Source organism: Thunnus thynnus, chromosome 19 (assembly GCF_963924715.1).
Source record: "Thunnus thynnus chromosome 19, fThuThy2.1, whole genome shotgun sequence".
NCBI lineage: Eukaryota > Metazoa > Chordata > Actinopteri > Scombriformes > Scombridae > Thunnus > Thunnus thynnus.
In genome coordinates, this window is record NC_089535.1 from 23,478,128 (window position 1) to 23,496,321 (window position 18,194).

Sequence of the window (18,194 nt, forward strand, 5' to 3'; positions counted from 1 at the left end):
TACACAGCACACGTCGCCAGTCGAGACACGAGGTACCTGTGTGACTCAAGTCTAGTCTAGTTTTAAACAACCAGACACCACACCAGCTGATTTCAATTAACCCCCAGTGGTTTCTCAAGCTCCGGAGAGCGGCAGGTTTTCATTGCGTCTATCGAGTTGGATCTACACCTGAGGTGCAACTATTTTTACTGATTGAAAACCTGCAAGTGGAATGGAGAATCACGACTACAGGCTTTACTCATGCTTCTAACTGAAAGTGTCCTAATCAGTGAAATCAGCTGGTCCTGTGTTTGTTTATAGTGTAAACTTGGATCTAGGAGGTCTGTTGATTTAGCATCTGATGTACAACCATGAGACATATAAACACTGATAAGTAACTCAACATAAAATGAGACAGTAGTACTCATGAGATCCCACCAACGATCAGGCAATCACAAGGATGCAAAAAGTAGTTCCTTTATTATCTTCACTGTCATAGATTAAAATTGTAGTTACACATTACTAGAGGCATCAATATAGTTTGAACTGTCCACATTTTAAATAAGGTGTGGAGACATCAACTGCTGCAAATCCTTGTGCAGCTTATTGTACCATCACATACAGTAGCAGTAATAATGTCTGTAGTAGTTTAAACAAACACTTTAAGTGACTTAATGCCTCAAATAATGTTTCATTTTAAACTGCAGTCTTACAACACAGACATCCAAGTACTTTAGTTGGTGCAAAGAGTCCAGTGTCAAATCAAAAGGTTTTCCCTGTTGTGAAGTACTGCTTCAGAGCTGTGGTACACCATGGGAAGACAATACTTATGATCACTCAAAATGATATTTTAAGGTCCAGCTTCATTTCACAAAATGGGACGGAACAAATCAGGTGACATTTTAACCTTTTTTAATATAAATATGACAATCATAATAATTATCTTTGAATAGGCTAACTCTTATACCTGACTATTGTTGAACACAAAACAAAAAACAGAAGAGGAACCAATACACAAAAGATATGAAGACACAGGGCCACTCCAAAAAAAAAAAAAAAAATCTCTTCTGGACTCTGCACCTATGTGGCCATCCAGAGCCTGAGGTACAGTGACAGTGAGCAGGAGGACTCCTCACTGAACCGCGCTTTGAATCTGAAAACACACTGTACCTCTGGACCTCCAGGAGGCAATCACCAAGGTGCTGCTGTCCAGTAAAACTGTGAGCATACTTTTGTGACTGTTGCATGGTTTAATGACAGAGGGGAGATATGTGAAGAGACTCAAAGAAATACTATGACAGTATAACAGATGAATAAAAAAAGGTGTATACACACAACGAAACAAAACAAAAAAAAAAAAAACAGACTGGCAATTCTCTCTTAGAAAAATAAACACTACCATGGCACAGAACAATAAGGGGACATACTAAATAAGTGTTTTTCATCTTTCTACCACAGAGCCATTGGAGGGGGGGAAAGTTATAAAAATAAGTGTGTTTGTATTCAGAATTTTGAGGAAATTAAACAGTTTTACCCATGTTACCCCTGGAGAAGAAGGTGGGCTGGCAAAAAAAAAAAACATACCCCCCCCCCAAAAAAAAAAATTGGCACAACATCACTTAAACAACAAGGCAGGTGTCACTCTGCCACAGAGGCTGATGATGGGCAAGAGTGAGGCTTCCTCTGTCCACATCTGGAACAAAGTGGCAAAGTCTGGTCACCCAGTAGCGGCGGACAGGGATGCTGGTTGTCGGCGTTACCACAGATCACCCTGAGTGAGGCTGCGAGGCGGCAGGTGGTACGACATGACATCACCCACGCCAGATCTCACACAAGCTCACCCTGCAGTTAGTTCACTTTATCCTGGAATATGTAGAGGTTGTTGGTCGTCGCCACTGCAATGATGTTGTCCTGGGGATGCCAGGCAGTGTGAAGGATCTTCTTGTTGAAGTCCAAACTGTCCACGCTGATTTCATCCTTCTTGCGCTTGCCACCTGCGCACACCTTGCGGGGCTTTAGGACCTGCATGGGCTTGCTGTTTTCTCGGGACGCCTCCAAGGTTACATCCCGCCTGTGGCCGCGGTCGAACATCCGGAAGAAGTTGTTGTATGAGCCAGTCATCACCACACTGACGGGGACATGGGAAAGGTGTGTGAGCCTTTATCTAAAGCTATGTTGAATTAATGTCCATGACAAAACATTTTTGTGTTTCCATTAAAAAACAAACAAAAACAAAACAACTAATCCTTAAACTAAATGCACCATTGGTATGCAGGTCAATAACTGAACCACTAATATTATCAAAATTAATTTAACTTCATCATGATTAACTAACACTTGATGATTCATATTAGATTGAATGCCAAAAAACAGAATTTATCAACTATAAAATAGGCCTTGCCATCAGCACTTTGGAAACTCACATATTTCTTTATAATAATATTACAAGACTAACAAGAGTTTTGGAGGTCAAATGATCTTTGCCCTGATTTTCAGATGTATCAAAAACCTGCCCTCTAATATAAGGACCTCGGTCTTGGAAATCATATTATAATAGATGAGTGGCATAAACAAGGACATTCCTACCTAGAAAGTTAGTTGTCTTTATGAGGTGTTTTGTTTACCTCCTGCATGCCCTCACCTGTCATTGCCATTCCAGCAGCATTCAAACTTGTCAAAGATGCAGTCATTCTCGTAGAGCGAGCACAGCTTGCTCCTCAGGTACTCATGAACCTGTAACGATAAGAGGCAGGTGTAAAAGGAATACTACTATTAGTAGTGGTGGTACTTATAGTAAAGACTCACACATCCACTGTGAAAGAGCTTCACTACCACAGCAGATTTGTTTTTTCTTATGAAATGAGATTTAAACCTACACGTAACCTTATCATATGTACAAGCTTATTACAATGGAACAAACTTGTTTCTATACAGAAAACAGATACACAGCAGAGTCACATGTTTAAGGTGCCGCCTAGTGGCCATGATTTGAAACTACAAGAATGGTTCAAAAAAGGTGTGGTCACTGCTACAAATCTGTCTTTGTATTGAAATTCAAAGGAAATTTAGTGTTTTGTTTACAGGAGTGGACACGTTATCACCTGAACAATAAAATAACAGGTCTGAAATTAATACTCTTAGTTTTATTTTTGTTGAGACTGTCAGAAAACAATAAATCATGTTAACTAGGAAACAGTTTTCCCATATGAATTTAGCCAGTTTAATTCAAGTGGTTCACACTTACGAATTGTCTGTGGTGTGGAGTACTAAAATGACAGTAAATGCCCTGTATCTAATGCTAATATAATATTACCAACAGGAGATTCTCAGAGCACAAAGTTACTGAATAGAGGAGGACTGTCATTCACACTGTTGGACCATACCTGCTGCTCTACACTACAGTAGTGCTATAAAACAGTGTTAATTCAAAGCTCATGAGGTCACTCAGAATTTGATTGCAATAGTGTAACAAACTTGACACCACAAATTGTTTCTGTGCACGGTGCATCTGTTGGTCAGTCTCACCTGATAGGTCTCCACTGGCCTGCTCTCCATGTTCAGGTCCCAGATCTTTACAGACAAGTAGTCTCTGGTCATCATGTAGCGTCCGTTGTGGCTAAACTTAACATCTGAGATTGAGGATATGATCTCAGAGAAGAAGGAGCGATTACTGGGGTCTTCTGGCTCCTCAAACACTGGACAAGTAAAAGAAGGTTGATACAAACTTAATTAAAAAGCCAAAGTCAAACTGCAGTACTCTCCAAATGTCTAGTAGGAGATTAAGTGTAGTTCAGTTAGAGCTGCCACAGTATTGATTTTTTTTCTTACTGCACAAATTAGTGAAGCCATTCAAACGGTTGCGGTAACCACCATAAAAAAATATATTTTAAAACCTCAGATGTTATAAAATAATTGCTTCTTAAATCCTGTATTGGCCCGAATATAAGTCGACCCTGATTATAAGATGACCACCCCCTTTTCCAACTCCTGTTTTTGGAAAAATACTTTTTGAATATAACTTATATCACAGTATAGTCACATACTCAAACTCTCCTACCAGGGTCTTGGAAGTGGCCAAAAATTATTTTCTCTAGTAGTTAGCATTTATAAGACTGCCTGTTTATCTTTTTGAGCTCCTTATCATCTGTGACAGTGGTATTGGGCGGCTTGACATGTTCCGTTTCTGCAGTAAAGACATTGGAAGATGCTTTGGACTCATTGTCACTCATGAATTTATTTCCTGCCGTGGCAGAAAAACACATGACACAAGCCTTCAGAAACTTAACTGGACTAATGAAACACTTTTAGGGCTGACTGACTAACACACTCAATATAAATAGACTTTCAGACACTCGCTAGCCTGGCAACATTAAGGCTACAAACAACCCCTAATGCAACACTCCGTGTAGGAGTCAGTTTTACATTGGTACTTTATCCATTCAAAAAGAATATCTGATGTTGTGAACACATAATTGTCTAGACCCCGAATTTAAGATGACCCCACTTTTTCAGGCAAATTTCCAGGGAAAAAAACAGTCTCATATTTGGGCCATAATGTTAACTTTTGGAATGCATTAATTCCTGTAGTGGTCTATCCTTTCTAGCCTCTATAGTCTAAATGTCTATCTTTATTTCAGTGTTGTGATTAAGAGGCCGAATTTGCAGCAGGAATATTCGTCAGCATTCGGCAGGCACGTCATTCTTTATGTCAAGCCTGATAGAATAACTAATGTCCCATCACGTGAGCCGCTCACTCAGCAGCCTCACTCTGCGGTGGGCATGATGTGATTGCGTTACCGCGGTAATACAGTATCCGCGGCAGCTCGCTGTTCAGTGATAATCTGGTGGCTTAGCATAATAAATTCAGTACTCAAGCTACCTGTTGAGGTAGAGATATGTTGATTAAAAGTGACCAAAGTAGGTTCTCACATTTGGAGTGCTTGTCACATAGCGCTGAGGCCCTCATGTCACACAGACGGATAGTTCCTTTGCTGCTGCTGTAGACAAAGGTGTTACACTGATGAGGGTGGAACTCAGCTGCTGTGATCACCTCCGTTAGCTCCTCCATGTTGGCTGGTTTAATGTCAACAATATCTGAAGAGCACAGGGTTAAGAGGAATATACAGTCTTTTCGAGTGATCAACATGGGTGATGATGATACACAGAGATGTGCACAGAGCATTTTTGTGGGACCAAAATATTTCACAAATTAAAAGGAAAACAATAACTGTCAGACTGATATTGGACTCAAGAGAAAGTAAGGTAGTAAGATCTACTCCTGCTTCATTGAAAAATCCAGAATCTATGAATATGCAAATAGTGTCCATATCAAAAGTTCAACTGCGGGGTGCAAGATGTCTCCTACTGAAAAGTCCATTCTCAGTATATGTGCACTGGAGGCTTTGAGTTTCCACATCACTCCTGTGATGTCACAAATCATGCTCATAGATACATATGCATTATCAAACGTGTGTTGTGTAGTCCAATTGAATCAGACTTTCAGACCTTTTTCCCCTTGGTACACTTAGTTTGCGTAGATCTGAACACTGTAATCGTGCTAAGGTGCAGACCAAAACAACCATACCAAGACCCCTTGAGGAAGTGGTCTCAGTCTGGTACCATGCTAATTCTGAAGTGGTTTGTTTGCGGTGGGAATGTGATCTGACCTCAAACAGACACGCATACAAGGCCTACTCTGCAACGGCTTCTGTAGCTTTTAGTGATGCATTTTGGTTCGCTTGGATTTTTTTGTGTGAAAATGAAACAAAAGGAAAATGCAGCAACTAATCCCCTGATTCAGACCATAAAACTCAGAATTAGAGCGAGCACAGAGAAATATCTTCCTTTCAGCAGGTGAATGTGAAAACAGCCTTCTAGAGTCAAACTCTGCACATACAGTATTCTACACAGTGAAGGCAAAACATCCACGTGGGGTAACAATAAGAAAAATACATTTGAGTGGTGGTGGACTTTAAGGATACTGAAGCTGCGGTCAGTAATCTCGAGGTGCCAAAGGTTGATGCGAAGGTCGTCTGCAGACAGGTAAGTCTCATTGTCACTGTTGACTGAGATAGAGTTGATATGGTAGGTGTGAGCATTGGCAAACACCCTCCGTGGACTGGCTTCCACCATGAGGTCCATGGGTATTAAAACTGGTACCTGAGAAATGAACAAACAGGACATAATCTGAAACTGTTAACATTTCTCGTCTGTCACAAAGCTCTTCATAGACTTTTATTACCAGAGCATGCAGCCAGTGTACCACACAGTATTGTATGTATTTAGGTAGCTGTGTGTCTTATGCGCATCTGATGAAACAAATATGCTCCCTTTTAATCAATACAACCCTCTACACTGGTCGTAAGATCATAACAGATGAAGTGAAACAGTCTGTGCAGCATTTGTTAGGTGCATTTAAAAGGAGCTGTTAAATCCACAGTGAACACCACCCAGGAGGGAAATCGTTTTAAGATTACAATGCCTTTATTTAAACCTGAATTCCTGTCTTTGAATTTTGTGCCAACAAAGTGTGAAATATGAGCTTATTGGCTGAATGCCTTGATAACTATGCACCCTGAAGGTGCATGGTAGTGACAGGAGTCTAAACGGATCTTAAAGAACTACTGTGGTAGCTTAGATTGGGAGGTGCAGTTTTATTTGCCGTTAGCAACAGAACAGGAAACCAAACCGGTAGCCCCTCCTGACTTCTAACACACCCATGTTTCATACTTTTGAATCAAAGGTCGTCATAAGATTTGGAATTAATAGAGTTTAGCTCTAAAACCTGAAATAATGGGCATTAGCTTCTCTTACAAGGTAGAGGCATAACTATTTATATCCTCCTGTCAAGATGTACTTTGATAGGTCAACTGTTCCCACAGATGCAACTTTTAAATGCAAAAAGGCATTTAAAAGTTGATCTGAAGCTTATATGAAGCTTCAGAAGTCTGAGTTAGTCATATCAAGTGGATATCTGCCACATTTGCAGTCTTTTTAGCATCAAATTCCCTCTTTGTGTTTCCTCGGACAGTGTTTCCCTGTTGAGCTGCAGTGGAAGTATAGTAACAAAAAGACTGTAACATTGAAAGATATCTACTTGATTTGACTAGTTTGGACGCTGAAACTTCATATTAGCGTCAGATAAACTTCTAAATAGATTTTTGCACAGAAGGAGGACTGCGGATTTTGGCTCCCATCACTTACATTGTAAGTGCATTATGAAGGGATCTTCTAATGGCCAGTATGAACGGGAGGAATGATAAAAGAGGAAACATGTTTCAATGTTCATTTGGGCTCCTGACTGTTGCTTTAAGACAGACTTGAAAAATTGTGAACCTGTTTTTTAACATGTACCAACAGTGTTTGACTAACGTTTAACTCACCCTGTTGGTTAACTGTTAATTTTTTAAAGGTTTTAAATAAAGTGTAATCAGCCAGAATGACTGAAAACATCTGTGTGGGTATTTAAAGTGATTCATTCAACATTTAATACACTGTAAAACTTTCAACCATCAGTATCTGAGCAGCCTGCATTATCTAAGGAAGTAAAACTACTGGGCTGGGCAGCACTGCTCTTATATTAGACCAAGTATAAGTGCAGGGATTATTTTACAGTTCCGCATAGGAACTCTGGTCTGTCTGAGTATTCTCGTGAAATACTCTCAGGTTGTGTATGATTCAAGGACAGACCTGCAGTGACGTGATAGTGTTGGGATCTTTGTAGCGTCCATCCTCCTCTTTGAGGTTATAGCCCTCTGGTCTCTTGTCTCGTTCACTGATTTTCCACAACTTAATTGTCTTATCTGTCAAAGAAAAAAAAAAAACAATGTTAATAGCAGCACCAACATCTTTTTTTCTATGCTTTGTAACATATTTTTGATCACTTTATATTTCCAGTGATAATCGGTGCGTTTACATTTCATTAGTGCCATTTGGCATTCATTTAAAAAATAATAGTAACTTCAAGTAGTCAAATTTCTAGCGCAGATTTTATTAAGCTGTTTGAGTTCTCCATAAGTCCTTATCACACACACCATCTGTAAGATTTGTGTAATAACTTTTTGTGGAGAATGGGCAGTCACCTAGGAAATGTCTGTGTGTAGATTGCCTTCACACAATATGATGGTCCCAGAAAGGAGGAGGTACTTTATTGTGGTTAGGGGATCGAGTCTTCCACCTTTCAACCCACAGAGACCAGTGCAGCAATGTTTTTTACACCTTGAAAAATCTAGTGTGGACTTCTTGAATAATTAAATTTACCATTAGTTGACAACAGGAACTGAGCAGCATTCTTCTGAGGAAGCCAGCGAATCTTGTTGATCTTCTCTTCTATTTCCAAACTCTTCAAGTAGTCAAACTCGGGCTCATGGCTCTGGAAAGTGCTGTAAACATTGTACTCGCTCCGGAACTGAGGCTGATTCTTATTCTGCCGGGAGCCGGGTGAAATATCAGACAAAGATGAAAAGAACTGACGTTAGACAAGAACAAGCCAGTGTGGTGATTTTTGTTCTATATTTGATAAGTTTCATTTCAAAAAGCCACATTCATCTTTTGAATAAGAAGTGACAGCTACTTTTACAAAGAAATATAACTGGCATGGATGTAAAGCACATCACTTGTTAAACTTTAAATCTCTGCTTACAAAATAGCTACCAGAATAAAATCATCTCTTTTTGAGTATTTGAGTTCAAGTGTTGACTTTCTCGAAAATGTCTTGTGTGTGGGGAATAAAACTCAACAGAAGACAGACGACAGCTGTACCTCTATTTCCTGCTGGAAAATGACGACACGCCCACCCTTGTCTCCTGTAGCCAGCAGCTCCCCTGTGTGGTTAAACTCAACTGTAGATATGATGTCCGCTGAAAAACAAAAACACAAACATGACAGACATTTAAGATGGCATTTGCAATAAGGTTATTCTTGAACTGATGTACAGAAATAGACCGGCCTCTTTCCGATATTAAAGACAATGAGGAGGCGCTAAATTAATCCCAACTAACCCTGGATTTATCAGTCCGGGAATCAGAGCGCACTAGATGGACAAGTGTAGGCCGGAGACGCAGAAGGATGTCAGAGCATGTAGAGCAGACGGAAAAGAGTAACCTAGTTTTTTTCCCTTTTCTCTCCCCCCTCAATTAGACAGCATTACCCAGCAGCAGTATGTTGCTTTATAAACCGAAGCTCGCTCACGCACGCATGCATACATGCTTAACCCTTTCCTGCCCACTGAAGCAGAAACACAATGCTGCAAAAGGTTGCAGTAGGAGGTCTTTGTGAACACTGTATTCCCTGAGGCCCAAGGTAGGGGGTAAGACATCGGAGTACCAGGAGCTAGGCTAGCTAGGCTACTTGAGTGACCACAAACTGTTCTATTAGGACAGCAACTAACAAATTATTTTTCCATTATCCAGTAGTTATCATTTAATTTTTCCAAAAAAAATCATTTTTGGAAAAGAAAATTCAAATTTTTGATTTGATAATGAGATTATGAAAATGCATTTGTTAGCAATAGCTAATGGAAGTAAGTAAATGGCTGGAAACTGCATAAATCAAGAACAATGAAAATGTTAGCAAGTAGGCATGTACAAATATTCTGTCACTCCATTGTAGGAATGTGTTTAAGAGCTGAAACATACCAGAACATAATGAAGTCGACAACTTTACAGCCTTACAGTAAAGCATGCTGCCAGTCTTTAGATTCTGTGTTCCAGTAGGACTTTACCTTTGTTTTGCTTATTTGGGGATAGAAAACTAGAAGACACAAAATAATAAGCTGCACCTTCCTGAAGATTTCTATCCTTAGCGCCAAAAACATCTGATCTGCTCAATAGAAATGGCTCTATCTTATAGGCTGAAATAAAATGAAGAAAAACTATACATTCTTAAGTACATATTCATTCAAAAAAGGTACATCATGTTGGAAATGACTCCCTCATTTCAATAAGCCCATTGTGTTGGGTCAGTAGGTGTGCCTACATAGAGGGCCATTTCTATTGTTTACCTTGCAGTGATTGAGACAGAGCGGGAAATTACTGCTGATGTGATGACTTCCTAGAACTCCTGTTTAATAGGAGTATACTGTAAATTAGTTCACAGTTCATACTGTGCCTTGCATAAGTAGACTGTGAACAGCAATTTTCAAGTCTCGCCACGGATTCTCAACTGGATTCAGGTCTGACTGGGCCATTCTAAGACTACCTCCACACTAATACGTTTTCATTTTAAAACAAAAACGATCTCCGTCCACACAAGCATTTTAGCACCATTTCAGAAATACTCCCCGTCCATACTAACACGCCTGAAAACACATATCACATATCCATTCATGTACACTCGGCATGCGTGTCCCAGTGTAAACAGGAAGCAGATTGGCGCGTGTCGTCCAAATAATAGCTTGCCTCCTACGCGTGTAGGTAGTAGTAGCATTATGAAAATGCAGAATTTAACTGCACAACAGCTGCAACCATAGACAACGTCATCATCGTTATACATGTTGAATTAACCACTGGTAGTCAAGGCTGATGTCGTTTGTTTTCTTCCAGAAAAGGGTCACGTGACAGGTACTTGACAAATCAGGGAAGGGCACATCGTGACTGATAAGACCCAATTAGGAAGCAAACGTGGGTGTCTGCATTATTGTTTTCAAAAGTCTCTGTTTCCGTCCATCCAGATTAAAACGTAGTCTTGCTGGAATAGTGTGGACACTAGGCATAAATGTAGCAAAAGTTATGCATTTTAAAATGAAAAAGTAGTAGTGTGGATGTAGCCTAAGACATAGACATTCTTCGCCTGTATAGCTCTGGCTGTATGCTTAGGGTCACTGTCCTGCTGGAAGGTGAACCTCCGTCCCAGTCTCAAGTCTCTTGCAGACTGAAACAGGTTTTCTTCAAGAATTACTCTTTATTTGGCAACATCCATCTTGCCCTCAATCCTGGCCAGTTTCCCAGTACCTGCTGATGAAAAGCTTCCCTACAGCATGATGCTGCCATCACACAGTTTCACTGTGGGGATGGTGTGCTCAGCGTTCTGCACCAGGGCCAAAAAGTTCAATTTTGGTCTCATCTGACCAGTGTACCTTCTTCCATATGTTTGCTGTGTCTCCCATTTGGCTTGTGGCAAACTCCCAACGGGATTTCTTATGGCTTTTTTTCCCCCAGCAACAGCGTTCTTCTCATCACTCTTCCATAAAGGCCAGATTTGTGGAGTGCACGACCTATAGTTGTCCTGTGGACAGATTCTATCACCTGAGCTGTGGATCTTTCCAGCTCCTCCACTGACTACGTTAACATGCACAAAATATTCCAGTTTTTACCCTTATTCCAAAAAAGACAATCTTGCTACTAAGCTGTTTACATAGCTAATGAAAATGATTATTCCACTAATATTCCCATTTACATGCAGAGGGTTTTCAGGGTTTCCTTCTGCTCCGGTGGGAACGGGAATCACAAGATCTCCACAGGCAGTGAAGTAAACCACCGAGGTGAAAAACATTAGTGAGCTGCTGCCTGATATTTATAAGTGATATTGATATGACTGATGTTATAAATTTATAGTTACAGCCACATCCAGTACCTAGGTTGGCCCATGATGTTCACTACACCGCTAAGTGCTTTTGGTGCATCACACCGAGTCGTCACTGTCGGTCCATGGCTGCATGTCAGGATAATAACCAATCCCCTCCGTCCCCGTCTTGGAGAAGGTGCGCTCTTGTTTTTCCAGCCCACCCTGAACAGCTCTCCACTCTCCTCTTATTCCTCTCCTCTAACTGCCTTCCTGCTCCAGCATATGTCGTTTTGCCTGAGCAGGGATGCGTTACACGACCAGCCCATCATGCATTTCTATCCCAGCCTTGCAAACTGTTGGCTAATTGGTTTGGTTACAACGCTGATCATAAACAGGCAAGAGGTCGTGTGTCGCAAACTGCGGTAAACACCCCAATTGAGATGCATAGTCTGAATGCTCTGTCACGTCCCAAGAATGCTCTTAAAATCGGAATAATATTGGCATATCTCATGTCTTAATCGGAAAACGCTACATTTAGAAAAAGGCTTGACTCGGAATATCCAAACATTATATGCTGTTTACATGACCATGATCAAATTCAAAATATTGTCATATTCGGAATAATGGTGGAATATTAGTGTGCATGTAAACATAGTCAATGGTCTCTTAGTTAGCTTCTCTGATTAATGCTATCCTTGCCCTGTCCGTCAGTTTAGGTGGACGGCCTTTTCTTGGTAGATTTGCTGTTATGCCATATTCTTTTCATTTTCTAATGATGAATTTAATGATATGCAAAACTTGGGATAATTTTTATAACCTAATCCTGCTTTGTACTTCTCCACAATTTTACCCCTGACCTGTTTGGTGAGCTCCTTGGTTGTCATGATGCTGTTTGTTTATTAATGTTCTCTAAGAGAACATTAGGCCTCTCTGAGGCCTTCATGGTACAGGTGTATTTATATTGAGAGTAAATTGCACACAGGTGAACTCTATTTAACTAATTCTGTGACTTCTGAAGGTAAGTGGTTGCAACTGATCTTAGTTAGGGGTTTCACAGAAAGTGGGTGAATACATATGCACTCAACACTTTTTAGATTTAGATTATGGACTATACTGTGTTGGTCCATTACATACAACCCCAATAAAATCCATTTTAATTTGTGGGTGTAACATGACAAAACATGGAAAAGTCCAGGGGGTGCAAGGCACTGTATCATTCAGCATCTCTGAAACTCTGTCTGTCACCAGTCATCTGGCCTGTACAAGACTCTATTGCCTCACCGCAACCGAGATCAGAGCCCATGATGCAGGCACAGCACAAGTGGTGCCTGTCTGCAGCTCTTCATTTAAACCAGCGCACTGCGATCGCTTCTTCTTTTACCATTCCTCTCTGAAATACTGAAACTGCTCTGCCAAGAAAAAGTGCTGAACAAAGTCCATATTTTGCTGTGTAGATCAATTTTGAATCAAACAAGGACTCAACCATGCACTGTGCATGGTTGAGTCACGGCGTTCAGTTACTAACCTCAGTGACACTCACGTCTGCACTTCCTGTAACAATACAAGCCTTCCAGTAGCTCGCCAGTGGAAAGCTTTTAATGGGAAGCAGCAACAGCAGGAAGTCTTTAGCAGTACCTTAACACAGCGATTACAGCTCCAATACAGAAAGAGGTTCAGAAAACAGCCTGTAGTCTGACTACCTATGAACGTAACATAGAAGCAGAACCACAGAGACATGCTACACAACATGCAACCCCTGCAACATTTCTAGGGGTTTCTTTCAGTAATCCAAACAGACATTATGACTCTCTAAATGACATTATGACTCTCTCAATGAACTACAGTCAGTCATGTCAATATGTATGATTAATTCCTTCATACAGGCTGCCTACCCTTGTAATGCACCTGAAAGGAAAACAACGAATCCAACTCTAAAGTCATAGAACACAGCCAGTCAGAGTTTCATATGAGGGTTCATTTCATAAGTCGAGTCTGCATCATTCCACTAATAGTTTTAAGTAATGTAATTAATTATGCATGTTCAGTCTAACTCAGACAGACAAAAACCGGAGCTGTACTCTCCAACAACCGCCTGGAAGATGAAGCAGGTTGTTTCTGACGCAGCAGTCTATTAATGTTTGCTAAAATAATGTCACTCTGTACCCTACAACACCCCACTGATGGAATAATGAGATAACAGAAGGCATGAAGGTGTCATTTAAGTCTATTTATAAGATTTCTTATTTTTATAATCACAATAGATGTTAAAGAGAGCCTTCTGACTTTTCCTGTTTCAACAAATACCTTAAAATGTTCTCCATTACCAAATATGCTTAATATTACACCATAATCCATGATTTTCAGTTTATTGTTCAGCACGGTGAATTATTAAGAGGTACACTGTAAGGACAGGGATTCTTGTGCAGGTGTGTTTAATAAGGTATTGTTTCATTAATCATTACAGAGGTAATTGGAACAGGACTTGTGATATTCGCCCAGCCCTGCTTTATCTCTGGTCATCTGCATGATGAGCATACATGGTGAGCCAGACAGTTTAGTGCAACTATACGGCATGATCAAGGACACAGACAGTCACAGTTTGTGTTAAGACGTATTATATTACTGTCCTGCAGCAGGGAGTGCATAGGTAAAAGGTGTGGCATCATGGTTTGTCACACCATGGCACAGCTAAATTGTGCTCTCTCTAGTCAGTGAAAATGGAACACATAAGGAAGATGTTGAGATACTATCTGCTCACTCACTGCAAGCTGCTGTGTATTACCTGTAATACCGCCCCCCCTCCCACACTTTCCCATCCTTGCTTTACACTTAGAAATACAAATTCTTGGCAGAGCTCATACCTTCAGCTACGTCGTCATCGATGGCTCCTTTCACCTGAGAGAAGCACCACTGCATGTCACCTCCAGGTCCTGCAGAGATAAAAAAATAAACATTCAAGCAAATTTCTCGCTGGTTTAATGTCAATCTTCCTGATGTTTTCCAGAGCTTAACTGTATAGCTGTTGGCATTTACTATGACGTACAAATGGGTTGACATTTTTGGCTAATAATGAAACCGAGAGCTTTAGCAACAATATATTATATGATGTGACCCTTACACATGCCTGTGAGCAGCATATTTCTGCATGGTGTGACCTTCTGCAGTGAGAGATTATTGAAATAATGTTGGGGCTTAAGAAACACGGCAGACCTGTTGCAAAAATTTGTGCGGTCATACATGTGCACATATCCTCTCACAACTTCTGCAAGTCTAGAGAGACTGAGATCGAAATTTATCTCACGCAAGACCTTTCAAATCTCTCCTGAAACAAATCAAGATATAGCCAACCTCGAACTGCTCCGCACACGATACCTGCACAACCAGTTGTACATTAAATGGCCAACAAGTTTAAACCGTTTTGAAATACAGGCCATTCAAAGATCTTTAACATTTGATGAGTGTATGAATCTGATTTGAGACTTAGTTGCTACTGTGTTTTTTTCTCCTGTAGAGAAAAAAAGAGTCAACTGTGAATCATGTTCACATATACAGACTAAACTCCAGATCAGACTAACAGGAGGTGAATTCAGTCTTGAAACATTTTTTTTATTTTAAGCCAGACCAACTGTTACACAAACAGGAGTTGCTCTCATGCCAGACTCCTATGTTAGATATACATTTAGAAAAAACATGCTGCCTTGTTTGATGTTATGACCATCATCACTCGCCTCAATGAGTTCTCCATCAACATGGCTCATTGCACAACAAAGGTAGATGAATTCCGCATATTTTTTATACACGTGATCATTTCTGTTATTACACAATGAAGACTGGTCTGCTTTGTCAATAAAAATGTCCAACTCATGGTGGAACATCTCTGCAGTGAAATCAAGGACATTTATGAGTCACCATGGTTTCATCAAACGTGTATTCTGAAATGAATCATGATTTAAAACAAGAAGCCAAGACAGGGTTGGTACTGCTCAGGACAAAATGCACACTCTTCTTGACTGCCGGCATTTTTTTTTTTTTTTTTACAAAAGAAAAAAATGCAAAATGCATACAGGTGTTTTAATGTGCAAATCATCTCATCAATCAGTTTCAACAAGAGGATAGTGTGCAATGCCTCTGTCTGGGGACCAGTGTCATTTCCCCGCCCAAATGGACCAAATACATGTACTAAATATATTACTAGTGACCTATTTTTGCTAAATGAGTAAATAGCCATCAATCTAATTTGACTACAAAGGACTGAAGACGCATATAATCTTTAGTCTACACCCACTACACAAGTATCAGCTGATGAATGAAACATGAAATGCTACGTTAGGCTAAATAAATCCTTGACTATCTTGAGTTTTGATTGAGGTGGAGATTTTACAGCTCCAGGTTTATTTATGACCCCCACCAACTAGCTCTCTAATTCTTCGGTCCTTTTAGTCAGAAATTGCAAAAAATATTTAACAGCTAGTCAAATCTTGCAGCAGGCCTGTACTGCTAGCCTGCATGTGGGCAATGTCAAAGTTTGAGCTAACGTTAGCTCGCCAGTCATGGCATGTTTGAGAAATGTGTGCACGGGAGTAGAAACCAGCCAGTTACGCCACTATGTGCTTCTCTTTCAGCAATAACAGCAGACCAGGTATCTTACAAATCAGTGGTTTGTAACAAAGCTGACAAGCAGCCGTTAACGTTACAGCTACGAGAAGTCACAGCGATACTTGGCTAACAGAAATTAGCTTGCAAGACCGGTCCCAGGCCGGTGAAAATAATGGTAAACAGCTATCGTCTGCTAGCAGCAGCTGGCTAGCTTAGCTTTAGCCGGCTCGGTGATGACACCGGAGTTTGCTGGTTAGCTACCGTTAGCACTAGCACAGTTTTGTTAGCTTGCTGCCGTTAGCTTAACTGACACTCGGCTGTTGGTGAAATCTTGCAACCGTCGAGGCGGCGAGCTCGTCGGAACAAAGTCGTGTCGTAAAAACGCCGGCTTGTCTGTGGTTGTTAATATATATGAGTGTGTGTGTATAATGGTTTAACTGAATTTACCTGCCATGACGAGACAGACAGTCACGATCCTGCTTCCCACTCCCACGCGCTGGGTTCGTGGGATCTGAACTTTTTTCTTCCGGGCGCTAAATTAACCGTAACACCGGTTATAATATTGCTCGCCTTCCCTTTTCTTTCCTGCTCCTCACTCTGTTTCTCTTTCTGTGTATGTTTGTCAGTCATAGACTGTATTCTATGGTGTCAGTCAGTCACTGTCCCCCGCCGGCTACTCCGCATCATCCCACAAGTCACTTCTCCCCCACCCCTCTCTAGTCTCTTTCCGTACGTGAACCCAGAGGGTTTTTATGATGCGCGCACACACACAGCAAGGCAATGCACATGCACGCGTGTGCACGTAGATGAATAGATACATATAATAGTGATTATGAGAATCAGACTGTCCTACTCAAGCAGCAGCCTAATACTGGTACTTCATACAAACATTACTGAAGTATTATTATTGTCTTGTGTTGAAAAGCACTAAAGTACAATGTTACTCAGTTTAACATCCATTTCAATATGACTACATACCCAACCACCCTTCTCCAATTCAAGGATGCTTTCCAAAATTGTGGTTATATTATTTTGATTTGAAAGCTTTCTCAATTTGTATGAGTACATATAGTCTAAGCAGACTGTATATACTGTACATATATGTCCATAGCACAGTCCATATTTCCTTTGTACAGTCAATATTTCATTTCAAGTTTTATATCCCATTTCAAAACTATTCCATTCTGTAAATACATTTTAAATTTGAAATTTTTCATTTAATACTGGTACTAGATTGTTTATTTTATTATTTCAATATTATTATTACCTTACTCTTGTTATATTTTTATTCTTCTATGTTGTGTTTGTGGGGGCAAACACCAAGACAAATTCTTTGTCTGCTTGCAAACTTGGCTAATAAATAGATTCTGGTTCTGATCCTGATACTCTATCCGCCAATATGCACATAAATCACCTCTGTATATACAGTGACTCATTATCCATGCATTATTTATTCCACTATTCTTTGCACTGCTATGCACTCTTGCACTACCACAACCTTGTATATAATGTAGTATACAATAACAATCTGACCTGTATACAGATACTGTTTACCAAACTCTTGCCTGCTAGCCATGTCATATGTTTATGTTTGCTTATTTTAGTTGTGCTTGTTCTTTGTTTAGCTATTTGTATGTATTTGAATGCTCTTGCACTGTGAATCAGTAATATTGAAGGGTATAGAGAACTAACATAAATTACTTGTATGTGTCAACATACTTGGTCAATAAAGTTGATTCTGAAATATTTTCTCATGAGGTAAAAGCATACAAGATTCAAAGCAAATTTACAATAATTGATTGATCAATACTTGATTGATTGAAGAACAGTAAGGATACTCTGTAATTCTTGACTTTCCAGAGGCAGTTAAAAAGTACTTCATAAAAAATGATTTTAGAACATTCTCAAAAAGTACAAATTCAGGAAAATCTCCTCAGTAGCTGTCAGTTACTTTTTTAAATCATTGATACATAAACATAAGCACAATCAGAATCAGATTTGTTTGTCATTGTTGTACTGTTAACATCTTTTAAAGTGGCAAACCTAGAATAAAAAAACTTACAGCTGCTGAGCTATTCTGACCTATAAATGAGGCCTCACAAGAAGATAACCTTTCA

At 40.0% G+C, this 18,194-nt stretch overlaps 1 protein-coding gene across 2 annotated transcripts; it reads right to left on the reverse strand.

Annotated features, from left to right (window-relative positions):
* Positions 1-442: 442 nt before the first annotated feature.
* ppp2r2ab (protein phosphatase 2, regulatory subunit B, alpha b) lies at positions 443-16,804 on the reverse strand. 2 transcript variants are annotated; one of them, XM_067574938.1, is made up of 10 exons: positions 16,525-16,804; positions 14,343-14,411; positions 8,740-8,837; positions 8,239-8,404; positions 7,669-7,781; positions 5,961-6,138; positions 4,909-5,073; positions 3,505-3,674; positions 2,621-2,712; positions 443-2,107 (listed from the first exon to the last, which is right to left on the reverse strand). In XM_067574938.1, the coding sequence occupies exons 1-10, from the start codon at positions 16,529-16,531 to the stop codon at positions 1,828-1,830; spliced, it is 1,338 nt and encodes a 445-aa protein (XP_067431039.1). In that variant the 5' UTR covers positions 16,532-16,804; the 3' UTR covers positions 443-1,827. The 2 variants fall into 2 exon arrangements, with proteins under 2 accessions (XP_067431039.1, XP_067431040.1); XM_067574939.1 differs by lacking the exon at positions 16,525-16,804 and adding an exon at positions 16,389-16,409.
* Between the last annotated feature and the right edge of the window lie 1,390 nt (positions 16,805-18,194).